This window comes from Eptesicus fuscus, chromosome 8 (genome assembly GCF_027574615.1).
Source record: "Eptesicus fuscus isolate TK198812 chromosome 8, DD_ASM_mEF_20220401, whole genome shotgun sequence".
Lineage (NCBI taxonomy): Eukaryota > Metazoa > Chordata > Mammalia > Chiroptera > Vespertilionidae > Eptesicus > Eptesicus fuscus.
Genome location: NC_072480.1, coordinates 75,292,228 through 75,311,418, shown reverse-complemented (window position 1 = coordinate 75,311,418; position 19,191 = coordinate 75,292,228). Strand labels below are relative to the sequence as shown.

Below are 19,191 nucleotides of genomic sequence, written 5' to 3'. Positions count from 1 at the left end.
AGACTGCCCCCCACAGCCGCCCCCCTTTCCTTTCAAATCAGTAGAACGGGGTCTTCCCTGAAGCCACTGCCGGGCTCATCATTTCAGGCTCAAACGCCTGCCCCTTTCCCCTTGGTGGTCTGTCCCGGCGAGTCCCCACGGCCAGCGGGTCACGCGGCATTTAAGCATCTTGCTGCTGGGTGCAGAGCGTGGGAGCATCCCTCCGGGTCCCCACCCCAAGGGCCCCCCTGCCTCACAGCACACAGGGCGTCTGAATCTTCCAGGCGTGGTCTTACTTTAGGGACCTCATTCTCTGAGGTCCAGTGGCCTCATGTACAGAATGGGCAAGACAACTGCCTTCTTGCCTCTGCAGTTTTGGGGGTCGAGGGAGACAATATATGGAGACACTTTGTGGTATGGTAGTCCCACCTTCAACCCCCGGGAGGGGGAAGAGCTGGCCACAGGGCCTCCCAGGGTGCCAGCCATCCCTCCTGCCTCAGCTCGGCCACCTGCAGCCTGGCACACTGCGGCGGGAATGACAGGGAAGGGCAACAGAGAGGGCGACTGCAGACCCCACGCGGCTGAGCCAGCCGGTCACTCACCACCACGTCTGCCCGGAGCCTCCCCCAACTTCCCCGGCCTCCCTTCCTCCACCGCCTGCCAGGTTGCTGGAATAATCTACGCATCGCCCACCGCCCCAGCACTGGCTGGTGGTGATCCGTCGCTACGGACGGGTGGTGTTTGCAGGTAACGCATCAGTTGATCACACTCGCTGCTTTGGTCTGTGTTCTGGTCTAGACTACCTCACGGAGCTCACGCCACCCAGATTCGGAAACGTGTCCTTGCGGGCGGCGAGGCTTGAAGGAGAGCATCCCGGCGCCTGCGACGCTGAGCTTCCGACGCACAAGGTCTCCCCACGCTACCACTCCCGCACGCATGTAACAGGAGGAAGAAAGGTCTTGTGCGAGGCTGTTCACTGCCTCCTGAACAGAAGCAGGGCTCCTGTGTCAGAGCGTGCCGTGACCTCCTCACCACCTCTGGGGGCCAGGTCCGGGCCTGGGGTCTCACGGCCACCTCGTCAGTGCACGCGGCATCCCTCCCCGGAAAGGAAGACCCGTCCCCAGCATCGTCTTGCTCGTCTAATGAAGCGATGGGACACTGACTGCGAGAGAGGAAAGGCCCCTGGGCGCGGCCGGACCCCAGGAGGTGCAGGCTGCGGCAGGACGCCTCCCACGGGTGAGGGAAGGGATGCCAGCCCGAGAGCCAGAACAGCTGGATTCTGATCCGGCATCTCTCACGGCTCAGCCGGGTAACTCTGGGCCGGCTCCTGAACTCCCCTCCGCCATAGTCTCCTTGTCTGACAAAGGCCTGGGAGCGGGGGGTGGCGACACGCACCTGGGGATGCTGGTGAGATAGGTCATGACATTCTGGAACTCCTTGTCGGGCACTTCGCTGAAGGCCGGGTAGTCCGGGAAGGTGATGACGGGGCTGCCGTCCTGCCCCCGCCCACCTGGGGAGACAGCAAAGGCAGCACTTAACGGCGCATCGGTGCCACATCAGCAGCAGGACATGGCTGGTCTTTCACAAGCATGGGATATTTCACTTAAAACGGAGAGCATCGCCCGGCCGGCGTGGCTCAGTGGTTCAGCGTCCACCTAGGAACCAGGAGGTCAGGATTTGATTTCCAGTCCGGGCACATGCCCAGGTTGCAGGCTCCATCTCCAGTGTGGGGCGTGCAGGAGGCAGCCGATCAATGATTCTCTCTCATCATTGATGTTTCTATCTCTCTCTCCCTCTCCCTTCCTCTCTGAAATCAATACAAATATATTTTAAATATTGAGAGTGTGTTCTTCATATATATATATATATATATATATATATATATATATATCTTAAATCCTCACCTGAGGATATGGTTTTACTAATATTCAGAGAGAGGGGGAGGGAGAAAGAGAGGAAGAGGAACATCAACGTGAGGGGAACAGATGGATGCCCCAATTGGGAATTGAGCCCCACAACAGGATGATGCTCCAGCAAACTGAACCACCCAGTCAGGGCCAACATCATATTTTTTATTATGAAATAAATTCATGCATACTGAAGGAAAATATTTGGAGTGTACAAAAAAGTGAGCTGAATTAAAGCAATCAGCTAACATTTTGCCGCTATGGACAGCCACCATAGCACTGGGCACATTTATTTCCAAACCTTTTTTGGTGCATTTTTCTACATAACTGAATATAAAGCTGGCGTCCTGCTTCTTTGCTAACGTTGTGAACGACAGTTTTCTGTGCTTTATGAATGATGTGACTGTTATTTTACATGCTGCACAACATTCCCATCAGGTTGCGTCCTAACAACCCTCCTCCTGCCTACTTCACCTGCTGCAGGAAAGTTCTGGATTCCAGGGGACTTCAGCCAGCAGCGCTTGGGTCCCTCTCAGGACCCGGCTGACCTGCGGCCGGCTCTTCCCCTGGCTGCTGCCAACTAGCACGGACTGCCCTCTTCACGGGCATCGCTGCAGCCAGTGGCCTGTCCCCAGCTCCCACCACGTGGAATAGGACCAACTAGGTCACAGAGAACCAGAACCGAGGGGAGGCCAACCCCCTGCCCCGCAGACACCGGCCCCCATGCTCCCCGGCGGCCGGCACTCACCAGACAGGTAAGCAAAGCGCTTCTTCAGCTGGTCCTGGATGTCGGCAGCGCAGAGCGGGGTGATGTCCTGGTGCATGATTTCATCTGCGGGGAGAGCAGACAGACGGACACACCTGTCACTCGGCGGACACACTGCCTCACGAGCCACAAGTCTGGGTCAGCCCCCACACAGCCTCGCACATCAGCAGACAACCAAGGGGCTGGCGGTCACATGCTTGGGAAAAAAAAAAAAAAAAAAGCCCAGTTTCCAATACGCAGAAACCTTTGTTTCTCAGAGCACAGAAAGCGATGTGCTGAGTGATTCATCAATATTTAAAATGTGGTGTGTGTCAGAGGCATAGGGAAAGGCAGAGGGAGAGGAGGGCGGGCGGGGAGAGGGGGACGGAGAGGGACATGCAGGCAGAAGGGGAGACACCAGGGAAGGGGAAGGGCTGGGAGCTGGAGGGCTGACTCCTACGACCAGTAGTCAATGAGCAGCCCTGAAAACAGACACGCTTTGTTCTGGGAATCTATCTCCACCCATGTTCTGGAAGTGATCCAGGCAACCCCTGGGGCCCTTACCTGTTGCCTATGCAAGGACTTGCTAATCAGAGAGGAAACCTGGCCCCTGTAGTGGGTCCGCAGCCGGCAAACACACACATGCGTGGGGCCTCCCCACCGGCCTGACAATGACACTGAGGAGGGTGTCGAGCCAAGGCCCCCAGCCTGGTGCTGAGAGGGAAAACAGCTCAGCAGGCAGCAGGCTGCAGGCTGCAAGTTCTCGATCAGGGGGTTGGGAGTAAACTGGCAGCACCTCCAGCCACGCCCTGGTGCCATCAACCAGGAGCAAGACGGTTTCGCAAGACTCTAGGGGAAAACCTAGGGACTGACTGAAGATGTGAGGTCACTGCCTGGTGTGTGATGCTGGGGTGTCGCAGGTGAACTCAAGTGCTGGGCGTGCTCCGTGTCCTCGGCGTTTCCCAGTCAACGCCAGGCCAGCTAGCATGTGTTTATAGCCAACGTCTCACGTCACCGACCCCCGCTGCAGTCAGGTCTGCAGTCTTGAACATGAACACCCTTTGTCTAAAGAGACTCAGGACTCATGGGGATCCCTTGCAAATGGCCTAAGAAGTCAATTCTTCTCCACCCAGTGTGAGACCCGGGCCATGAACAGCCTGGAAATATGGGTCCTGGAGATCTTTTACCCTGAAAATTCTAGGGGAGGAAGCAATATGCTATCTGCACAGATCAGCCTTAAATCCTGTTCTTCTGGTCTTGCAAAGAAGCAAGTGGAAACAGGCGACACACGAAAGCAGAGGCGGGCCCCGGAGATCCTGGCTGTGTCATTTGTGGAACCGCCAACCGCCACCATGGGCTGGCCCCTCGACTGCCCGTGCGGAGGAGGAAGTGACGAGGGCGAGGGCGAGGGCGAGGGCGACGGGGCCTGCTAGGACCCCACGGAGGGAGCGGCGGCCCTCGGGTCAGGAAAGAAACAACAGTGAACTCAAAACGTCAGGCGCTGCGCTGGGCCTCCCCTGGATGGCTTGGTGGCAGGGATGGCATTTCCCAGCATGCACTTCGATGTCTCAACAATGGCTTTCTTTTGAGCAGTGGTTCTCAACCTTTCTAATGCCGCGACCCTTTAATACAGTTCCTCATGTTGTGGTGACCCCCAACCATAAAATTATTTTCGTTGCTACTTCATAACTGTAATTTTGCTACTGTTATGAATCGTAATGTAAATATCTGTGTTTTCCGATGGTCTTAGGCGACCCTGCTAGGGGTTCTCGCGACCCACAGGTTGAGACCCACAGGTCCCCTTGGTTGTCGCGACCCACAGATTGAGAACCGCTAGCAGGGTCTCCTAAGACCATCGGAAAACACAGATATTTACATTACAATTCATAACAGTAGCAAAATTAGTTATGAAGTAGCAACGAAAATGATTTTATGGTTGGGGGTCACCACAACATGAGGAACTGTATTAAAGGGTGGTGGCATTAGAAAGGTTGAGAACCATTGCTTTTGAGGGAGAAAAACAGGGTTGAAAATCATTGCTCCAAGAGAGCTTGGAATATCTATCTTTAATTCCAGATGAGGCGGCTTAAGACTATCTACGCCTCATGTATTTGGCACAAGTTAGGTGCGATGCCTGCGGCAGCCGGGAAGTCTAGGTTTTGCATTGCTGTTTTCTTCTCCCCACAGGAAGGAATAACCACACGATCACAGCTGAAACATGTGCTCCTTTTCCTCACATTCCACCTCTGCAGCCCTGGGGGGACCATGCCCCTGGGAACTAAGGGTCTCCCAGAAGCCCGGAGACGTCCCGGGGGCCGCGGGAAATAGTGCAGACACGGAGCTGGCCGGTCCTTTACCAAGTGGGGACCCAGCATCAGTGACAAGCATCCAAGTGACCTTGCCCTGGTTCCCGAAATCTCCTGCCAGCACTCAACTTCCAGGCTTCACCAGCTCACGAAGAGAGAACACGGTGGATGTCAAGGCCTCTGACGGTGGGCATTTCTACAGTCACTCTTAACCGGATTCTGAATGGCAGAGGCTCGAGGTAGCCCTTCCTCTCAGCAGCAAACTCTCCCATTCCGAAGCTCCCTATGGACACCATGGGCTGTCCGTTCTCTGCCCGGCTCGCCCTGATGGCAGACGGCTTTCCCAGGTGCCGGAGACAGAGCTGGTATTAAGACCCTTCTGTACCTTCGGTGACAGTGACCGTCTCTGTGGCTGGACCACTGTTCACGTGGATTTGGTTCCACTGAGGGATGTCTATGGGGCCGACTCACCTACCTTCTTCTTCAGGCAATGCCCACCCTCACATTCTTAGATTTTCTGAAAGGGACCAAGGCCCCTCCAGCCTCAGGGCCTTTGCACAAGCTGTCCCCGCTATAATGCTTTTTTCATCTCTGTTCGCCTGTCTAATCTCTCATTCAATTGCAGGCCAAGATGTCACTCTTCAGGGAGGTTCCTGGCCTGGACAGGGTCTCACAGCATCCGATCAGCACCCACTATGCCCACAACTCACGGTTGCCTTACCTCCTGGGCCCAGCCCATCGGCGCCCATGGAAGGAGCTCAAAGAACAATGTGTTGAGCAAATGTAGCCAGAGGGGAAGGAGAGATGGCTTCCCAGGGCATCATTTGGAATCTAATCCGGCAAAGTCCTCTCTGGCTTGCACATAGGCCGGTTCCAGAATTTCTGATGGGTGGCAGCTGCGTGGGGCACAGAGACCCAGACTGCCGACTGCTGCGAGGCGTTCCCCCGCCGCCGAGCTGTGGCAACCAACCCTTGTGAACTTCCTGGGGCAGAACTGACTCTACTATTGCACCTCAGATCCAGTGCCCCGTTTTAGGTTTGAAAAATGGGGCTGCTCTGTGGACAATGCACAAAGGTAGGGGCATACAGAGGGATGATCTCCAAAGCATCCACATGTCAATGGTCACTGGCCGCTCCTCGGAAAGCTGAGAGTAATGAGAACTGTTTCCCACCTGGGATGAGGCCCAGGCTCTGGAGGGAGCTCGTCCTGTGGAGCCGCTGGGACAGTGGGTTCTGGACAATGTGTCATGCCTCCCCCTTCCCGCAGCGCCGTTCTCACTCCAGGACAGGGCGATTTTGCCCTTCGTGCTGACCGTGTCTTTTCAAGGCCCTTGTCCAAGGTGTTTAATTTTGTGAAGGAGTTGGGCCGTGGCCACTGGTTCAGAGGGACGCGGAGGTGCCTGATGGTGACAAAAGTGAGCCTTCGCCCCTGCGTGCCTCCTTCACTGTGTGTGCGCCCGGCCGCTCCAATGTCAGACGTCTGGGACAGGAAGTAGGGTCACCCCGCCCGCCAGTTCAATAAAAGGGTCAGGCAGGGCCCAGCTCCTTTACAGAGCATCTCTGTGAGAGCACAATGCCTTACAGATAGCACCCCGCTTCCAGCATTCCTGTCTCGGCCCAGACGTAAGTGGAGACTCCCAGCCAATTAGCCCATCACAGAGTCACTTTTGAGGAGAGAGGTTAAGAAGGGCCTTGAGTCGGAGGGGTACAGGGTAGGAGAAGACGGTGCTTGTCTTCCGACCCCCGACAGGGTGGTCAGGACAGAGGGGGGGCGCCTGGGTCTGGGAGCCCATCGGGGAAGGCTGCCCTGTCTGGGGCACGGCGGGGGACGAACAGCCCGCTTAGCCCTTCAGTGGGAATGACCCCTGACTCACGAGGTCTTACCTGGCCTGGGACCCAGCTCAGCTCTAGATGAGGACAAAGAGGGAGACACCTCAGCTGCTGAACTGGATTCCCACAAAACTGTTACCCGAATCCTGCCTGGGTTGGGCAGCAATCTTAGAGTCCAGGGGTGGCATTATACTTTCACCCTTGGATCTTTTCGCCCGAACACAATTAGACGGCGGCAGCAAACTTCCTCTTGCAAATTGACTCAAGCATTTGCTTTACTGTAGGACAATTCTGTCATGGAAGTGGGCAGCACCTCACCCATTCCCGGCCACTCAAAGGCGCATTCTGAGCCTCGGCTCCGCCCACCGGTGGCCTCCGGAGGTGGAGAGGGAACACACGGTGACAGGGCTGGAGCAGAGGTAGAACGCGCAGGGCCCTGAAAATCCACCAAAGAGGTGGCACATGTCCCAGCTTAAGTGGGCCCCCGTGCTGACAGGAGCCCCGAATGCTAGTTCAAAGGCTGGTCCCTGCTGTTTCCTGCTGACCTTGGACCTTGCTCACAGGGACACAGGAGCCCAAGCAAGGCTCCTGCAAAGGGGCCAGCAGCTGGTGAGAGGCCCTGGGCCGCCAAGTCTCTTATGTGCTAATTCTCTTCTTTGTATCTGGCTTTTGCTTATTTTTACTCAAAATAAAACAGTGATCTCTTTCCGAAGTCCAGGGTGGAGAGTCAAGTGCGGCTCTTTCCCCAGCTCCCCTGGGTGGGATTCCTGTTTCACCAAGCCCACGCCAGGAATCTCCAAGCCAAGAGCAAAGTGCATGCGGACAGAACAAGGGAGGCCGCTGGCTCCACCCACGCCCCATTTGGAGCCCTGTGTCCAGGGTGGGATGCATGCCTCCTCCGCCAGCTGTTGAGTCCTTGTCGTCCGGACAGGAGCGGCGTCTCCAATTCTATTTATAATCTGTGTGGAGGGTTCTGTGATCTAGCCACTCGAGATGTTTGAGGCCTATACTATGTGGGCAGCTGAACGCTCATTCATGGCACATCCTGAGTCATTACTGAATTAGGCATACATATTTCACGTCATGTGTAAAGCATCGTTAACCCACTCAGTGCACCAAACATTCTCCCTGATTTCCTAATCTCAGAAAGCAAGTCCTTACAAAAGCCTATATAATAAAACCCTAATATGCAAATCGACCAAATGGCAGAACAACCGGCAGAACAACCAGTTGCTATGATGCGCACTGAACACCAGTGGGAAGACGCTCAACATAGGAACTGCCCCCTGGTGGTCAGTGTGCTCCCACGGGGGGAGCGCTGCTCAGCCAGAAGCCGGGCTCACAGCTGGCGAGCGCAGTGGTGGGAAGCTCTCCTGCCTCCACTGCAGGAGGGCGGTAAGGAACGAGGGGTCCCGGACTGTGAGAGCCCTGGACTGTGACAGGGATGTCTGTCTGCTGGCTTAGGCCCGATCCCCAGGGGTCTCGGACTGCGAGAGGGTGCAGGCCGGGCTGAGGGACCCCGCTCCAGTGCACAAATTTCGTGCACCAGGCCTCTAGTTTAAAATAAAAGACCCCATAAGAAAAGGTGCTTGACTGAAATTGTCATCAAGAAAAAGCACCTCCCACCACTAAGCAGTGTTGGTTCACCTGCACCCGGGTGGAGGACATCAGCAAGCCAGACGAGCTCAAGCTGGAGCCACCCCCCTCTCCTGTGAGGGTTCTGGGGTCCGTCCACCACACAGAACTGGCTGGATGGGACCCCAGTGTGCGCTACTTGTGCAGCTAAAGCTGTGCACCCTGGAGGCCCCGTGAAACTCCTCACAGTGTAGTTTCCAGAACTGCCTCTTCCCAGGCTGTGTGCCCACGTGCCCAACATGTCTGTAGCTCACACCTGCACAGGAATCACCTGGCAGCCTCACCAAGCACACACGCAGAATTGACAGTAAGTCTCTCTTGAATGCATTAGGTGTTCTCTATTCCATCCCGCCCCATGCTGGCTCCAGCAAGCCTCAGCATCCTTCCCAACACAGGCTCTGGGCAGCCTGCCTAAGCACACGAAGCTGCCACGCAGGCCAAGGCCAGTGAGCTGCCTGGCCACAATCCGCCCGGCTATCCTAACCGGCATGGAGCATTTTTCCAGGGGCCCCAGCTCCCACTCCTGGGGCTTCCAGGGTCAAACTCCCAGGAGATGGTTTGTCTGCGTGTTCCCAGGAGCCCTCTTCCATGTCAGGGAGGGAAGGGCTCCGCAGTGAAACACACGTGGGAAGCACCACAGATAAACCTTCCTTTGTGGAAACTCCAAGAAACTTAACTGGCCGCAGATTTGGGGGGAGTGGATAACAGCTCCTAACTACTGCAGAATTAATGCTGAAAATAACGTCCTTGGGGAAGTGCTACTCTAGGTAGCTTATTAAAGCAGAGAAAAACTCTTAAATGAGATTCAAACACAAGCACTCACTGAGCCAACAGCACAGATGAAAGTAAAAACAAAAACAAACCCCCCAACCCCACCAAGGTCTTCAATCAGTCAAGGAAGCAAGTATGTCTTGGGCATCTACACTATGACCAGCTGGCATAATGGGAAGTACAGGAGAAATGCAAGAACTTCTTACCCTTATAGGCTGTCTGGAGCAACTAAATTACATTTTAATTGGCTCACATAGAAAATCTTTAATCGTAACAGTAATAGCAGTCGAGTACAACTATGACTAAAATACCTTTTATGTATTCATGCATTTAACTGTCACAACAAACCAAGAGATGGAAGAGTATTATACCATTTTTTGGATGAGCCAACTAAGGCACAGAGAGGTTGAGAGGCTTGCCTGAAACCACACTGCAGTGATGGGGGCCGGGTGGAGGGAGGTGGTTCTAGTTGCAGCAGCTTAAAGAAGGGAGGGGCAAGGGTGTCAGCCAGTCTGAGGCAGCATCACGGCGGGTGTCTCTTAGGAAATGGGGTTTTGGAAATAGAGATGCTAAGAAGGGGTGTTTCTAATGTGGGGCGGCAGGGGGCAGTGCGGGGGCGGGGGGGCTTGATGTGACAGCCAATGGAGAAAGCTCAAAGTAACAGAAACAAGCTGAGAGTCTGGTGCCTCCCTCACGTGACCAGAGTGGGTTGTCAGGTCCTCAGTGTGACATTTGATTTCCTGAATCCCTTACCCTTGCATCAACAGTTAAAGAAATACTTAGCAACTAGCAGAGGCATTTTCAATAATCTCATCATAATTTTATATCAATTCTTCTTTAAAGTCCAAGTAGATTTCTTTTTTAAAAAACCATTTAAAAATTTTTTATTTATAGTTGCCATACATTATTGTATTAGTTTCAGGTGTACACCCCAGTGGTTAGACATTACATAACTTACTAGGTGATCATCCGGATAGGTCTAACACCACAGATAGTTATTACAATACTAGAGGCCCAGCGCACGAATTCATGCACCAGTGGGGTCTCTCGGCCTGGCCTGCGGTATCGGGCCAAAACTGGCTCTTCGACATCCCCTGAGGGGTCCCAGATTGCAAGAGGGCACAGGCCAGGCTGAGGGACCCCACTGGTACACAATCAGGGCCAGGGAGGGACATGAGAGGTTGGCCAGCTAGGGAGGGACCACGGGAGGACTCCAGGGCATGTCTGGCCCTTTTTGCTCAGTCCCAATCAGCCAGACCCCAGCAGCAAGCTAACCTACCAGTCGGAGTGTCTGCCCCCTGGTGGTCAGTGCACGTCATAGTGAGAGTGAGAGGTTGAGATGCCTTAGCATATCATTAGCATATTATGCTTTGATTGGTTGAACGAAGGACCCGACAACTGGACACTTAGCATATTAGGCTTTTATTATGTAGGATTATTGACTATGTTCCCTATGCTATACTTTACATCCCCATGACTATTCTGTAACAACCAACCTGTTCTTCTTAAACCCTTCACCTTTTTCACCTGCCCCCCAAGCCCCTCCCATCTGGCAACTGTCAACATGTTCTCTGTGTCCATGGGTCTGCTTCTGTTCTACTTATTCGTTTTGTTTTTTAAATTCAGCTGTTGGTAGATATGTATTTATTGCCATTCAAGATCTTAAGCCGGCTCTCCCTGCTGCGGGCAGAGAGGAGAATGCTGTCAGTGATGGGGATTGCCTTTGCCACTGCTGCTGCAGCTCAGGCCGGGGCTCCCCAGAGCATCAACTGTAAGTGTCTTTAAACCTGAACACTGACTGCACATTGTCCCCAGGGTCACAGAGGCAAGCTGTCTTCAGAACTGCTCTCGCCTCTGTGCAATCTTCTGAGTTGCTTCAATGAGGGACTGGAGCCCAGAGGCTGCATTTTCCTTCGCTGAAGTCACCTCTTATCCACAGGGATCCTTGGTTTCCCAGGAAGTGGGCCAGAGCTCTGAAGGCAATTGGGGCTGTGTGACCTTGGGCATGTTACTTAACCTCTCTGAGCTGCTCTTCATTTGTAAAATTGGGATGATCATGGAATCCAGCTCCCAGGGTGGCTTGTATACTCAGTGAATACCTCCAGCATGGCATCTGGTGTGTGGTGGGTATTAATTGTTACTAATACCTGGGCATGGACAGTCTGCGCTGTGCCCTGGCTAGCATACGTCACCCCTGCAGTTTGACTTTGGTTTGGTTTTTAAGAAAAAGCCATTTCAGCCCTAGCTAGTTTGGCTCAGTGGATAGAGCATTGACCCTTAGCTGAATTCCTGGTTAAGGACACATACCTTGGTTGCAGGCTTGATCTCCAGCCCTGGTCAGGGACTGTGTGAGAGGCAACCAATCCATGTGTTTCTCTTACATCAATGTTTCTCTCTCTGTCTCTCCCCCTCCCTCCCACTCTCTCTAAAAATCAATGGAAAAATGTCCTCAGGTGAGGATTAACAAAAAATCTATATATATAAAAGCCTAATATGCACAGTGTCCCCTCAGGAGTTCGACTGACCGGGAATTCGATTGCTCGCTATGACGTGCACTGACCACCAGGGGGTGACGCGGAATGAAGGAAGGCCCTGGCCAGCAGCCAGCAGCTGCTAGGGACCCTATCCGTGCACGAATTTCATGCACTGGGCCTCTAGTCCTAAATAATAAAAGGGTAATACGCTAATCGACCTAACGGCAGAATAACTGGTCGCTATGACCACTAGGGGGCAGACGCTCAATGCAGGAGCTGCCCCCAGCCCGCAGGCCCCGGTCACTCGATGGTGAATGGGGAACTGGGGGTGGGTGGCAGTGGGGGGTGGGGCCGGCTGCGGGCAGCCAGGGAAGATGGCCCTGATCGCAGGCCAGGCCTAGGCCCCATACCTGTGCACAAATTTCGTGCACCGGACCTCTAGGAAATGAAAGCCTTAAAAAAAAGGAGAAAGAAAAAGCCATTTCAGTCAATGGCTCCTTCAAGGCTCCACAAGGAGATGCCACTTCCATAATACTACTAAGAGTTTTGCCTGTCCCCTCGTCCCTACCAGAGTGTGGGTCTTTCTAGCCATCGCATACCATGGTACCAACCAGCTGCAGGAAAGCAGTCACGAACCCCATCTTGTCAGAGATCAGGGACATGTGCAAAATTCAAAACAATGCCACTGCTTTCACACATTTTATTTTGTTCTGGATAATACAGGTTGTTTTTTTTCTTCATTTAAAATGTTACTTGTGCTACCATATTGGCTTTATCATTGTTATTTTTATTTAATTTGGTATTTTAAAATTTGTTTTAATTTCTAATACGGTAAATAACCTAATACAAAGCTTCCTACAATCCTGAGCAGAGAATTCACAGTGGAAAGGGGACGAGGACAAAATGCCCAAGGACCACGTCTGGAGGCAGCACGGGGCTGAGTGGGCTCCTCACAGGAGGACCGGGCTGAGGCAGGTCCTTCCAGAGTTTGGAGACCTCAGCCGTCCCTCTCCTCTTTCAGCTCCCGGTCTCTCTCTCCTGCAGGGTGAACGCACGCTGGCTCTGGGTTCTGCTGCCTCTGGTCACAGATCCCCTGGGGACTCAGCTCTCACCACGCCACCACAGGGCTGGGCTGCCCACAGAGGGATCATCCAACAAGGGGACTTCAGGATCTGCACCAGGCTGCACCTTCTGGGCCACGGGTGCCGGCAGGGTGCTGTGCACAGCACAGCGCGTTCACTGCTCCAGGGTCTCTGAGCAGACACATGGGCGAGATCCAGCCCGGCCCCCAGCAGGGAGCATTCCCACAGTAAAGACCCGCAGGGTCTTGCATCCCTGGGCTTGAGGAGGAGAGGCCAGTCCTAGGCAGACGTGCAAGCCTCTCTCTGTCTCTCTCTCCCCCTTCTCCCCGGGCACTCTACCTCTCGGGCCTCAGCTTCCGAATGTCGGTCTTGCTCTGATGGCCACTGAGTGGGCTCACACTGACCGGGCACCTGCCCTGCTGGACAGGGACACATCAGTTGCCACATCCCAGAATAGCTGGCTATCCGATGGGCAGCGGTCCAGAGACCTGTCCTGTGGGAGGGGCAGGAAGAGACCCAAATACAACAGGGTTTCATGCGGCCATGTTCTCAGTGTGGACCAGGTCATGAAGGCCTGTGGGCTGGGCTGGGGCCAAGCAGCTGAGGGTCCCTGCTCCCTCCCACCTGTTCTGGGCAGTGGTCGAGGGAGTCCTGAGGCACCCAGCAGGTGCTCCGTCTCCTGTGTTCAGTGTGGTTTCAGCTCTGCCTCTCTGCTCAGGAACCTGCTAAAGGGGCTGTTCGAGAGCAAAGCTCTGCATTCGGAGCGGAGGGAGCTGGCGCCTGCAAAGAATCTGATTCGGGGACACAGCTGTCACACACTGGGACGGAACTGAGGCTGGATATAGGACAAGCATGGCCATGTTCTTGTGACCCTTTGCTGCTGTCTCTCCTCAGCAGCTTCGTTTCTGTGTCCTGGGTGGCAAGGCCCCTCCATGCAGCTGCCGGAGCACTCCCCGGAGCTCACTCCACAGGCTAAGGACCCCGAAGGGTGAGGTTTCAGCAAGGAGGAAGGCTGAGGTCAGACACCCTAAACAGCAGCTCAGGCCATGGAGCTGGGAGCACAGGACTCGACCCTTGCCAGCTGGGCAACCGAGGCCTGAGGACGGCTTCTCATGGAGGTGCTGGCAGTAATCTGCTGGGCATCCAGGCGGGCGGGTGTCCCCAGCAGTCAGGGCAGGGCAGCCTGGGGAGGCAGGTAGGATGCGGCAGGGTGGGCGAGGCTTCCGCGGCGCAGGAGCTGCCGTGTCCAACAGGAGAGATGGCGAGAGAGCTGTGTGGCCTGTTGTTTCTACTCAACCACCCCATTTATTAAACTCCTCCCTGCGTGGCCTTCGTGAATGTGGCCCTCAGCTGGGCCAGGACTTCCTGAGTTCACAGTTTCTGTTTTGTTTTAAAGGCCCACAAAGGCGATCAGAGAAATGGGCGCAGACAAGGACCCACACGGCCATGTGAAATGCAGGTCTGTCTTGCACTTGGCACCAGCCCTGTGCAGATGGCCACAGAGCAGCTGCGGCACGTGGACGCCAGGCCAGCCCTGCAGCAGGCGCATCTGTGACCGTGGTCCTGCCATGCCCTGGCTCCAGCCTCCCAGAGCTGCGCCGGCCTGCTCAGGGCTGCAACATCTCATCCCAGGGGCTCCTGAGCCACGGAGAGGAGGGGGCTGAGCCGCGGTGCAGAGGGGAGAAGGCACCCCTGGCAGCCGGCCCTCCACAATGCCACTTCACTTACTCAGTTCTTCACTCCTCAGTTCTTCGATGCCGTGCCCGCCCTGGGCTCACAGAGTGGGGGCCCTGGGCTGTGTGCTCCATGGCCAGGCCCACCCCTGGGCTCGAGGCAGGCACTGTGTCTGGGCTGAGGGAGTTCACTCAGACCAAGGGACCTCGGGCCCTGCAGAGAACCGAGACGGAACCCTCTAGCCATAGATGAGGGCTCTCTTTGCACCCACACCTGATGTGGTGTCCCTGACGAGGATGCCACCACACCCCCGTCCTTTCAGAAACCTGCGTGGCTGGTCCGCTTGGTTTCCAGCCACCCTCACTGCTCTGAGTCCTCGTTGCAGCCCTTGCTTGGGCCAGCCACAGGCCTCTCCCATTCCCAAGGGGAAGCCAAGATGGAAGGCAGCATGGCACCTCCTGGGAACTTCTCAGTTTGAAATTCCCAGGCCAAGAGACTCATTTCTGTTGAACGCGGCAGGAGGCCACATCGCTTCCACGGCTATGGGGCCAAGTGCGCACCTGCGTGGGCTTGGCCACCAAAGGGATGGGCCCGAGAACATTCCAAAAGTTTGTTCTCCGAGCGGCTGGGGAGCAGGGCAGGAGGGTGTCTTCGTCTGCTGGTGGGAGTTGCTCCCCACAAATGCCACAGGTGTGGCCAAAGAGCAGCAAGCTGGGAGCCTGGGGAGCCTGAATGTCCACCCTGCTGCCAACGTGAGAAATAAGTGCAAGGGGGCCTTGGAAGAAAGGGTTAAAAGGCAGCTCCTGATGGCGCTATGGGAAAACGCATCTTCAGACTTTTCTTTGGTGCCAGTGGCTCAGAAATCGGATGGTGGCACATGACTCACGCCAGACCTACTTCTGTGTGCAAATATCAGGGGAGATGGAGTTGATCATAAAACTAAGTGCACTGTTTGCTTTTAGAGGCATCTCACCAATCGTGTCCCAAAGCATCACCGCAAAGTCCCAGCTAACTCGAGCTCCGAGGCCGAGCACCTGGCAGCGAGGTAGGGGCTGGTCCCTGCCCGCACTGCCTGACGGTCATGCCTGTGACTTTACAGCAGACGCAGGGCCTCCCCGGGCTCCCCCTGAGAGGCCTCTCTGCAGAAGCGGCCCGTGACGAGACCTGCAGAACCAGGTGAGGGGTGGGGCGTGCTAGGGCGTGGAGGGCCCGGACACGGAGGCTTCATGGGCACATCGGGGTTTGAATTTATTATATGCTACAATGTGTGGTCCAATTTCAGTGCCCAGGCAGGCTGGGATGGGTGAGGGTGACTCATGGAGATCTGCCAGGCGTCTGCCAAGCCAGCAGGAAGCCAGCGGACAGGGGCCCAGGTAATGTGGAGGGAGAACCCCCACGAACGCCGGAGGGCGCACACTCAGCTGGTGCTGACCGAAGGCCCTCTCCAAGCTCGTGCACTGATTGGAGGGTCTCTACCAGGAGGCTCAGCAAGAGATGCCTGTGGACCTTTCACGACTGATAACATTTCTCTTCACGAACGTGCTGCCCGATATTTCACGGAAATCAGCTCAATGTGGCCCTGACAAGCCCACAGATGTGACATCATCACACACTTCTGGCTGCGGTCCCATTCTGCAGGGCAGAGGGCTGGCTCGGCTGACGGGTGGAAACGAGCCATTGCAGACCCAGCATTCCCCATACCCCTCCTACCTGTCCCTCCTGCCCCCTCTGTCCCCCCTCCCCCCAGCCCCCCAAGGGAACCTCCAGAGTCTGGCGAGCTCCTGAAAACGGAGCTGGGAAGTGGCCTTGGGAGAGGGTGCTGGTGCATGAACCAGCCTTGGAATGCCACCCACTGGGACGCCTCTTCCTCTCCCAGGCCCCAGGTGTCCCTTCTCACACTGTTCATTCAATGGGTAAGGAGATAAGTCTTGATTCCAAATCCTTCTCCATGCCTGAGAAAATCTGGCTAATCAGTGAAGCCGCGGCTTAAATACGCTCACCCACGGACTCAAGTCCCTGAAGCGGAGAGCCGTTCTATGGACAGTGTGGCTCCTCCTCTGAGCACCTCCCCTCGGGCCCAGTTAGGCAGAACCTGCCGACTGGGCTGTTTGTTTGTGTTTAATCCGCACTGGGCGGAGCCTTCCCGCACACCTCCGTGCCTGCAGTGCAGCCAGCAGGGTGGAAACTAGCCGTCCGCAGGGGTCAGGACAGGGTCAGCGTAAGAAAGCCACCAAGAGATTCCAGGCTCCCAGAGATGACAGGGAACAGGGCTGCCCACTGTGGCCGGTCCAAGGGCTCCTTAGGGCTCACGCCAGCCTGACCTCTCCACAAGGAGGGAGCCCTAAGCAGCCACCCTGAAGACAAACGGCCATGGAGCAGCCCTGAGCAGAGGGCGGGAGGACGGGAGGGAGGGGAAGGCAGGGAAGAATACTAGCTCCTTCCTAAGTGTGCCCGACAACCGCCAGCTCAAGCACACCCTTCACAGTTAATCCAATGTCTCGTTTCCTCTCCCAAAGCTCCGGCTTCTGGGTTTCAGTGAAAGCAAATGATGTCAGCCCTGAGCAGCGTATGTGACATGAGCAGCATGTTGTACCAGCCAGCTGCTAGGCCCCTTCAGGAGCCTGGCCAAAGTCCCCAAACACCTGGCCCCCCAGAGTCCCACAGTTTTATGTTCTGAGGTGTCAGCATTTTTGCTTCCTTTGAAGTAGCAGGTATGGCTTATGGACCTCACACACATGCTACACATGCACACACTACATATAAACACCACACATACCACCTACACAGACACATCGCACAGACAAAAACACCATACATCCCCCCCCCCCCACAGCAATACCACCTACATAGACACACCACACACATAGACAAAAACAAGACACACACCTGCCACAGGAGCTCACTGCTGTATAGAAATAAAGGAGGTTTTTCTGATGGCTTTTTTTCTTTCCTTACTCATTCTAAAACAATCACGTGTCAACATAAAAAAAAAAGAAAAACAATAACTCTAAGATCAGGGAAATCAATGCAAACAATTTCTATAGACGTCAGTCCTTCCTGGCTCCAAGGGGCAGGAGGCACGCTGGGGCAGGTGCTCACGTGTCCTTCCGTCCAGAGCTGCTCTCAGAAAGCTGCTCACAGAACACAGCACACAGGGGAAGACAGAGGTTCCTATCACCAAGCTCCTTCCAGACACTCCAGAAGGTCTCCAAAATTCTCCCCTGAACTGTAGGTGTGCGTACTTACCCCACTTTCTAAGTACCAAGAATTCTCTAAGTCTAAAAAACAAACAAGAGGTTGCATAAACCTTCCTCAAAACATCCCCATCCGACAAAAGCAATGACACCCGGGGTGGAGAGCATCGGGCTGCTCGGGTGAAGGGGACCATGGGAGGGCACGCTCATCTCATCATAAGCCTCCCCCAGGTGGCCCCCATGACGGGGTGGCACAGAGCATAGTGGGGGCATAGGGACTTCATGGACACTGTCCTGCTGGGAGCCTGGCCTTGGAGCCCCTGCCCTGCTCGGGCACACACAGGAGACAGGGAGAGACTTGCAGCATTTGAGTGGCAACGAGAGAGAGGAGACAGAGAGGAGAGGGGTGGAGGAGAGTTGGTGTACTGGAGAGTGAGCTGGCGGCTCAGGGTTTGGTGGTGGCAGGTCATGCACATCTGTCAACCTCATTGATTTCATGACTGACAAGACAGGAGACATCTGAGCCTGGAAAGAGATCGTGGTTCAAACTTGCCGTCCTCCTCAGCTCAGGTTCTCGATGGCCTTGGACACAGTGAATAAGTGTGCGGTCTCCCCCACGTTACTTTCATCTAAAATCATCCGTGCGTTCTGGGCCCAGCTCCTGACCAGCCAGGTGCCAAACTTCCCGTGTGGCTCCCTCCCCATCCAGCCCAAACAGAAGTGACTAAAGGAGAGGCACGTGACCTTGTTTGTAAATAGCAGGCGCTCATGAAAATCAGTAGCCAGTTACACAACCCTCCGCAGAGCTAACACCTCTGGCAGTACCACTGAAAGAAAGATTTACTATCACATGCACCAACAAGTCTGTTTCTTCATAAATCTAGCAAATGCTTTTTTTTTTTTTTTTTGGTAAGAAAACAGCAAATGATTTCTAGAGACTGGGGAGAAAGCCCTCCAACCCTTAATTACACCAAGCTCCCTCAGGACATTTATTCGAAAGCACATTTATCTTAAAAAATATATATATACAGAGACAGTAAAGCATCAAACAGACTGTCAAATTACAGGGGGAAAGTTAGGGAGAGGTGGGGGAGATAAGAGATCAATCAAAGGACTTGTATGCATGCATATAAGCATAACCAACGGATGCAAAACTCTGGGGGGTGAGGGCATATATGGGAGTGGGGTGGGGGGTGGCAATGGTAAGATATGTACACATATAATCCTTAATAAAAAAAATTGGGAAAAAAAATAAAGTATGTGTTAGAAGAACCACTAAGAATTTATAATGCAAAGTTGTAAGAATTAAAACTAGTATTTAGCTAGGAAAAAAAATGAACATCTAAAATGATGACCTACAGCCATAAGGGAGGACTCCCCACAATCAAGTACCTGTGGTTACGGGATGGTAAGGCATCTGGCTTGCGAAATTTCTAAAATTCCAGACAACAGCTATAATGAGAAAGCATTCTTTTCAGGGACCCTTCCAGCATGGTCACTGTGATACGGACTTCAAATACGAAAACAGTCCCTTTTCATTACACGCACAAACTGTTTATGTCCTGGGCTTAAAAACGAGTGACTGGGCTCTCCA

At 54.4% G+C, this 19,191-nt stretch overlaps 1 protein-coding gene across 4 annotated transcripts in view; it reads right to left on the bottom strand.

Annotated features, from left to right (window-relative positions):
- Window positions 1-19,191, bottom strand: part of MCF2L (MCF.2 cell line derived transforming sequence like) — a 119,450-nt gene that overhangs the window by 58,210 nt on the left and 42,049 nt on the right. For all 4 annotated transcript variants that reach the window (XM_054719975.1, XM_054719973.1, XM_054719974.1 and 1 more), the window contains exons 2-3: window positions 2,635-2,718; window positions 1,375-1,489 (exon numbers count right to left, since the gene is read on the bottom strand). In XM_054719975.1, the coding sequence (XP_054575950.1) occupies window positions 1,375-1,489; window positions 2,635-2,718 (199 nt within the window). The remainder of the gene's footprint in view (window positions 1-1,374; window positions 1,490-2,634; window positions 2,719-19,191) is intronic.